At 44.1% G+C, this 8426-nt stretch overlaps 1 protein-coding gene across 1 annotated transcript; it reads right to left on the reverse strand.

Moving 5' to 3' along the window:
- Window positions 1–5414: 5414 nt before the first annotated feature.
- Window positions 5415–7278, reverse strand: LOC115459635 (frizzled-2-like). Its single transcript, XM_030189440.1, is given in 5 exon segments — window positions 5415–6415; window positions 6418–6498; window positions 6501–6974; window positions 6977–7038; window positions 7040–7278. Coding segments are annotated over 5 exon segments (1641 nt in total). The 3' UTR covers window positions 5415–5630.
- Window positions 7279–8426: the final 1148 nt, after the last annotated feature.

Raw genomic sequence — 8426 nt, forward strand, 5'->3', positions numbered from 1 at the left:
TAGAGCATTGCTAAGCGCACTGTCTTTCGGCGCTGATTTATTTTTTTGGTGCCACATATAGAATCTGTAAAGCTCATACACGGGTAAATGCATGTAGAACCTTAGAAGCAATGGAGGCAACATTTTGGATATTCTCCCATGGATGGTTGATCCCAAAGTAAACAGACTGTATGTTTCTCTTTGATGGGTGAAGGAGAGATAGTAAGGATGGGAAAGGTGTAGGATGGTGGGGGGAGGAGAGAATAAATGGCTTTTGCTGAGTTGAACCACACTGAGCCAGCTGTGAAAACATTGTGGCCCTTTAATTAGTTCACACCAAAAGCAATTGCCAGTGCATCTCTCTGGAGGGAACCGGGGCTGCCAAAGGAAAGGGAGCAGCACCAGAGAAATGAATTCTACCAAAGCGCCTCTCTCTTTGAGACCCACTTTCTATTAAGAACATTTCACCACATAATTCACTTATAAAATCACACCTTTTACATACACCCTGCCATTTTATTTTTCCCTGCATTGGTCCTTCCTGGTATTTACTTAGCAGAACATCCTTCTGTAATTGCAGAAGGGGTTAATGTGATTTTAACACTTTAATTCATTTCAATTTCATCTTTTGCTTTTCTCTTGCTCTCTGGCCTCAATGCACAACTGCACTAATCTCCAGCCCACAGAGTTCTAACAAAAGCACTAAAGCAAATTTTCTACTCCCAATACAGGTAAACTGATGACATGCAAATCATTGCTGCATTAAAAGTGTGCACTGTCAGAAAAAAAAAAAACCAGTAATGCAACTGTTTACTGCATCCTCAGTAACATTTTCCTTCCTGTCAGTGTGTGAGCAGAGATTGGCTTATGCATTGATAGGAAGGGAAAAATAAAAACAGGAAGGTATCCTGCCCAATTTCTCCCACTAACTCTCCTGGCCACCCTCTCTTATTCTCCGCAAAATTCTCATTGGTGGCCAAAGTGGACCCCAACCTCATAATATCTCTGGTGGCCTGTAAGCCCCCCCCCCAAATCTTATTGGTGGCTCATGTGGGCCCCCAGACCCTCCAGTACCTTCCCCATACCTCTCAATCCCACCCCCCCCCGCCAAAACACACCTCCAACATCAGGAGGCATAAATGATGACCAAATGCTCCGCCTCCATGCTGCAATCTTGAAAAATGGTGGTGCATAGGTATGAGCGTGTGGCCATTGCTCCTACCTTCTGACATTGGAGGTGCAAGGGGGATAGATCTATGGGTCCAGGGAGAGTATAGGAAGGTTGAGGGGTGCAAAGGCAATCTATGAGATTTTAAAGTGCCTGCAGGCCACCAGGGATATTTGTGGGGTTTTGGCATGAGGAGCTCATTTGAGCCACTGGTGAGATTTGGGAGTGGGTCAGAGTGAGCGTGGGGAGCCTACTTGGGCCACCAATGAGATTTGGAGGGGGTGGGGGAATCCACTTGGGCTACCAGGGATTTGGGATATTTGAGGGGAAGTATGACTCTTTTGCTCTCAGCTCCATAAGCATAGAAAACCATGCATTAGCTGTTGTTTTTTTTTTTCGTTTTGTTTTTACAATGGGAGCAATTTCATACTTGACTGTTGCATGCACTTTCCATACCTATTACAGTATCCTTTTTACTCAAGATTTCTCACTGGAAGACTAGTGAGGGAAACAGCAAACCCCTGCACTAAGCATAGAATAATTTACTGCAGTTGCCTCTCTGTATTTTTATCTTTTGCTGCTCAGAGAACTGATCTGCAGCTGTTAAGCTTTTCCAGGGGAAAGGGTTGAGCAGTCCGTGTTTAAAATCTTAAGGAAAACATGCTTTTGAATAATGTTTCCAGCTCAGGAGCATTCCTCTTATACAAAACACAAAACCAGGGCATCCCTTTTCAGGTTTCCTTTTGTTCCAGAGGCCAAACCTATCTGTAAAGTTCCTTCATAAATTCCCTAGTTTGCTGCAGCTGAAAAGCTGGCAAAACACTAGAGACAGCAGTGCAGGAGATGGAGTGATTTTGAAGTTATGCCCTATTGTCGGTTGTCTCTTTGCTCCGCCTCTTTCCCATTGTTTAACCAATTAGAGCTCACCATTCCCAAACTTTTGAGCCACAACCTGGATACAAATGGGAAAAATTTAAAGTGTATTTTTGCCCCCCCCCCCCCCCAAGAAAGGCATACGAGCATTTTAAAAGTTAATTTCAGAAACCACATGGGGGAGGAGGGTGAGCAGCTAGGGAGATATTGAAATTTCCTTTGTCCAGCCTAAGTATTCCAAATTTCTCCCATAAATTTTTAAGGCATGAAAATTTTTGCCACACATTTAAATGGTTTGACAAAACAAAAACCCTGGCCTGCATTAGTTAAGCTCACTTGTGTAACTCTAAAAAAACCCCCCAAAAAATCTTTGCAGATTCTGAGAAACGTATTTCATATTGCTGTTTTCCACAACAACAAAGAGGCTGGTGGCACTTAGACTAACCAGTTCATTGAAGCATGAGGTTAGGAGAACAAATGGTCAGAGGCATGAAATTAGTTCAGGAGGCGGGTACATACAGATAAAGGGTTATGTGGAGGTGGATGAGAGTGCAGGACTGCTCTTCAGTGTCTCCCCTGTATCCTACCCCCCATCTCACACCCACTCCAGCTTCATGTGTAATTTGCCCACCTCCTGACCAAGGGGCCTCTTGTCCACTAAACCTTCATGCCTCCAGAAATTGGTTAGTCTATAAAACGCCACTGGCTTTTTTGTAGTTTTGCTGCTGTAAACTAACAAGGCTTCTTCCCCTCTGGGCGTTTTTATTTTCTGTTTCCTAAACGTCCATTTTTTTCTCAGAAATTATTTTTTTAGTGAAAGCTGTCTCTCCAGTTCCCCTCCCCCACCCCAAACAACCACTTATATATATATATATTTTAACCTATTGACAAAACCTGGGAAATTTAAAAAGTACAATGATGAATGAAAGACCACTTCCATAAAAATGTTCCCCAAAACAACCATTTTTTAAACAAGAGTACCCATTCTTTGTTTAACATTGAAAATGCTTTTAGAAAGAGGCGAATATAATTTCAAAAATAAAATCCTGTGTTAATGGCATTCCCACACATTAAAAAATGTTTTTGGGTTTACTATTTAACATTAAATCATTTAGGTTTAGAAATCTCATTCTTTGTAGAGATATACGTTTTTCAATCTTAAGAGCAGAAATGAATGGGTGCAGTTACCTGGGACCAGAGAAAATCAGCTTCTTAATATGTTCTGCGTCTGGCTCACTTTAATAACACTTTCATAAAGTGTTTTGTCCTACCTTAGTCTTAGAATAAAATCCGTTCAAATTCCACAACATTCTTTTCTTTCGAAATGGAAAAGACAGTGGTGACTATTTCCAGCCCCTTTAATGGACTGTGCAGACTGAAACATCTCATAAAAGTTAAAATCCCAAACTCCCCTCAGCCTTTGAAAAGTTTCTGTCCTTAATGTGTCACCAGGGCATGTTTACACTGGTGCAAAACTGGAGAGCTTATAAAAGTGACAGGAAAAGGTGAGGGGGTGGATTATAAAACAGATACATGCAGGGTGAGTGTCTACAGACTGCAATCCTGGTAAGCAAATCGACTTTCCTTGATGAAAACCTCTCCTAGACAGGAAGGAAAGAAGAACAGAAAACAGAAGGAAAGCAGCAATTTTGTGTGAAACACCAGCGCTTAGAAGCTGTCACCCACTAGGTTCTAGTCCAGGTCAATTTTATTCTAAAGGCCAATTCAAAAGTTAAAATGTTAGCTATAGCCCCATCATGTTCATCCACTTCTTCCACGGCTAAATGAATCCTGCTAAAGAGTGGTTTGTTGTAGGGCTAATTTCCGAGCTAACCGTTTAAATGTGGTTTACAGCAGCCAAAACTAGAGCCCTCAAAACAGTTAACTGTGGGAATTAAAGGCACTTTTTAAAAAAATATGGTTTTTTTTTCGTTCTTTGGAGTTTCTAAATGTTTAAGTTCTGAAATCTATTTTTGCATTTGGCAATTTTTATCCATGATGCCCCATATTTTATTCTTTTACTCAAGTGCACGTGCAATTCCTTCCAAATCCAAAGCGAAGTTGGCTTACTAGTTACAAAATTGTATTTTGGATCTCCCAAGATAAAAGCTTCCAGCCTGAACAGGGCGTTTAATTGACTCTTTATAGACACAGGCATAATCTAGTGGATCTGTAAATAAAAACATACACCCCACTATGTACTTGGGCCTGAATTGCTGGCATTTTCTGAAGTGTAGTACTGGCTAGTTAGTTTGTGATGTTACAGAAGGTGACAGGCCTTCTCTTCTGCAGCACACTGGGGAACATACAAAAATTGTAATTCTAAAATAGTTCTTTTGCCAATTCGATACTAAAAATCACATTTATGTTAAATATACCAATACAAAAGGCTTACAATGCAATACCTACTCATTTTGGCAAAGTAAGAATAGGTGGAGCTCACATAAAAATATGGTTTATTTCAAGGGGGAGAAAACCAATATAGAAACATTCTGTTGAATTTCAAATACAGTACCAAGGAGTTTGGGGGTCACATAAACTGTACCGGATAAACCTAAAGATATCAGAAGAATCTTCCAATTTAGCAGTTTAAAAAGACACTTTTTTGCAAGTTATAATTTTCTCAACAAACTTTTTTCTCCTCTCTCCTTTTCCATTTTAAATTCTTTGCTTCTCTCAAAACTAAATGGGTGAGGAATGACTTCACCCCCCTCCCTAAGGTCACTTAAAAAGTATTTTCGTTTTAGACTTGCTGGTAGAAGTACAAAATCAAGCTTGTAGTTTAAAATTAAAAAAAAAAAAAAAAAAGTTAGACTAAATCGGAGCACAAAAATATTCTGATGCAAGAACAAGACATAGTAACACTGAACTAGAAACAAGAGAAAAATCAAATTTATAAGGGTAGCTTTCCTAAAGTGGACCTTGGATCTAAAAAGATGTGCATACTTCACTATTCCAATCTGGGGTTCTTGTTTTTATTCTTAAACACGTATTAAAAGATTGAAATCCATATGCCTGTCCATAAAAATTCCTCGATGGGATAAGAGTTTTTAAAAATAACCTTTACAGATTCTTTACAAAAATGTCTCCCTTCTCTCGTTGCAGATTCAACCGATCCGAGCCTTTTCCTGGGACTTCGGATATATTTCCAGAGAGAAAGACAAAAAAAAAAGTGGGGGGGGGGGGGGGGGGGGAATTATGTATCCTCTAAGTCTGCCCCTGACGCGGAGTCGCTTTCAATAATTATCTTCACATCGGGAAAAAAGATTACAGTTCTGGCATTTATAGGAGTTGAACTACAGCTGGCCAATACAACAGCCTTTAAGTCTCTATGGCTCCTTTTAGACGGACTGCTTGGCCAAGTCAGTGAAAAAAAAAGAAAACCGTCCCAGATTTTAAAAGTTGGGTAGGGGGGAAGAAAAAAAAAATCCCCTTTTCCAGCTCTTCTGGATTTCATTGGTCTCTTTAAATATAAATATATAAATCAATTTACAAATGCTATTTACAACGTTTAATTACACTTTTAAAAGTTAATAACACCTAAAACAAAATAGTTTAGATTTATATATATATATATGTAAAAAGAAAGTCGGTGTTTTTTTGTTGCCCCTCACACTGTGGTCTCTCCGTGTTTGCTGTTAGTAAGCCTGGTGTAAAATTTCCTCCACGAGTGCAGAGTCTTCCCGGACCAGATCCAAAATCCCGAGGTGATGCCCACAATCAGAGTCATGAGGTATTTGATCATGTACACCGTGAAGTCCGGAGTCATGCGGGGGGTGTACTGGAGAGGGCAGGGGATGGCCAAGCTTTTGCAGTTCTGGCTGATCCAGCTCTTCAGCCAGTGCTCCCGGAACGCTTGCTCGTAGAAGTAACAGGCGATCACGATGGTGGCCGGAACGGTGTAGAGGACGCTGAACACCCCGATCCTCACCATCAGCCTCTCCAGCTTCTCCGTCTTGGTGCCGTCGTGTTTCATGATGGTTCGGATCCGGAACAGGGACACGAATCCGGCCAGGAGGAAAGAGGTGCCGATGAACAGGTAGACGAACAGGGGCGCCAGGACGAAGCCCCTCAGAGGGTGGATGTTGTTGAGCCCCACGAAGCAGACGCCGCTCAGCAGGTCTCCGTCGATCTGGCCCATGGCCAGGATGGTGATGGTCTTCACCGCGGGGACCGCCCAGGCCGCCAGGTGGAAATACTGCGAGTTGGCCTCGATGGCTTCGTGGCCCCATTTCATGCCCGCGGCCAGGAACCAGGTCAAGGACAGGATGACCCACCAGATGGAGCTGGCCATGCTGAAAAAGTAGAGCATCATGAAAAGGATGGTGCAACCCTCTTTCTTCGTGCCTTGCACCACGGTCTTGTAGCCGTCGTCCGAAAAGCGCTCGTTACACCCACCCTGTCCTCCAAGACGAACCCGGCGATATAAGCCACTGACACCATGGTGTAGCAGCCCGACAGGAAGATAATGGGCCTCTCGGGTAGCGGAATCTCTGCATGTCCACCAGGTAAGTCGTCACCGTGAAGAAAGTAGACGCGCAACACAGCACGGACCAGATGAGGATCCAGAGACGCGCAAACTTGATCTCTTCTTGGCTGAAGAACATGTAGCCGTCGCTTTTGGCCGGTTCGCAGGGGGCTGCGCAGTCCTTCTCCCCCAGGAACCTGTAGTTCAGGTAGGCAGGCACCTTGAGCACCCGGGGGCAATGGAAAGGGTGGTCCGAGGTGGCGTACTTGGGAGGCCCAACGGTGCCTACCCCGTAGAGCGGAGTGGTGGTGGGCAGCAAAGCCGGGGCGCCGTCTTCCGAGTGGTTCTGGCCCACGCAGATCTGCTCGGCTCCGTGCCTGGGGAATTTCTCACACTTGAGGCTGTCGGGCCACTGGAAGCCGAACTTGTTCATCAGAGCCTCGCAGCCCTGCCGTGCCCGCTCGCAAATGGACCGGCAGGGGGGATGGCCTGCTCCAGGACCGTGCATACCGGGGCGTACATGGAGCACAGGAAGAACTTGAGCTCCGGGGCACTGCACTTTCACCAGCGGGTAGAACTGGTGCACCTCCAGGCCGGCGTCCTCCTGGTTGGTGTGGCCCAGCAGGTTGGGCATGATGGTCTGGTTGTAGGCGATGTCCGTGCACAAAGGAATGGAGATGGGCTGGCAAAAGCCGTGGTCCGGAATGGAGATGCCTTTTTCCCCCTGGAACTGGCCCCGGCCAAGCGCCCAAAAGTTCAGGCAAAGCAGCAAAACGCCAGGGAGAGGCATGGTGGGCAGATCGGAGCAAGAAAAAACCAAATCCGTGCAGAAGAAAGTTTTCGGGGAGATGAGGTCACAGGCGCCAAACCCCAACCATTTGGCTGAGAGATCGCAATCGGAGCAAAAGTGAAGTCGCTGCTCCGCTTCTTCTCGTGCCGGACTCGCCACCTCTTCTTTGTGCAGCTTTACGGAATCCACTGTACCCAGCAGCTCCCAAAAGTCCGTTTCAAGGTGGCCCCCCCCCCTCCCCAAGCCATCAGCAGCTCGGCTCCGGGACGCCTTGAAACTGCCTCTCTGCTCTGAGCCTCGTCCCCTAAATTTCCGGCTGACCAATCAGATTCAAACCCGGGGACCAGCCCCGAGGGCACGATTGGTCAACCACAATATAATAAGATCGTGAACCAGATGCCAAAAAAAAAAAAATCCTTTCACCTCTCTTTTTGCTGGTTCTCGAGAAAATCTCTCTCTCTCTTTGTTGTTTTAAGAGTTTGGTTTTAATTTGTAGATTTCGGATTCCCCAACATTTGTTTCATGCACTTTTAAAAACTTTGGCGCGCAGGCAAGCAGTCAACTATTTGCAAATAGTTCTGCTAATAAGTTGCAGAAAAAAAAAGTCGAAGTAAATTGTTGCTTAAGAAGTGAAAGGACCGTATTTTGTGATGAATAAAAAAAACAGTTTTCCTTGCTTCTTTTCTGATGCCGCCCTTTCCCCATCCCCCCGGCTTTTCCTCCTGAGTGTAGAATTACCACCAGACGGGACTTCCTTAAATAGCTTCCTCCAAGTGTAAAAGAAATACAATTGCATTACACAGAGATCGTCTTAGCTTGCTCTCAATGGAAATTCTGTAGAAATGCCTTTTCCCTTTCCCAATTCTTAACAAAAGGAGCCTAATAGGCAGTAGAAGAAAAAAATTTCAATCTCGCGTAACTTTCAAGTCCAGAAAGCGCATTTGAAGCCAAGTCTACCCCTGCTAAACCCTAGTGAAATGGCATTGCAGGCTCTTTAAAAGGTTACTTACAATCGAGTAATTGGCCTTTTTTCCCTAACAAAAGATTCCATTATGACCCCTTTTCTTTGGTGCCACCTCAAAGTGCGAACATTCTTTCGCCAATTGCTGTAAGCAGGTTTAAGATCCTTTTATTTACTTATTTGGTTT

Source organism: Microcaecilia unicolor, unplaced genomic scaffold (genome assembly GCF_901765095.1).
Source record: "Microcaecilia unicolor unplaced genomic scaffold, aMicUni1.1, whole genome shotgun sequence".
In the NCBI taxonomy this organism is placed as follows: Eukaryota; Metazoa; Chordata; class Amphibia; order Gymnophiona; family Siphonopidae; genus Microcaecilia; species Microcaecilia unicolor.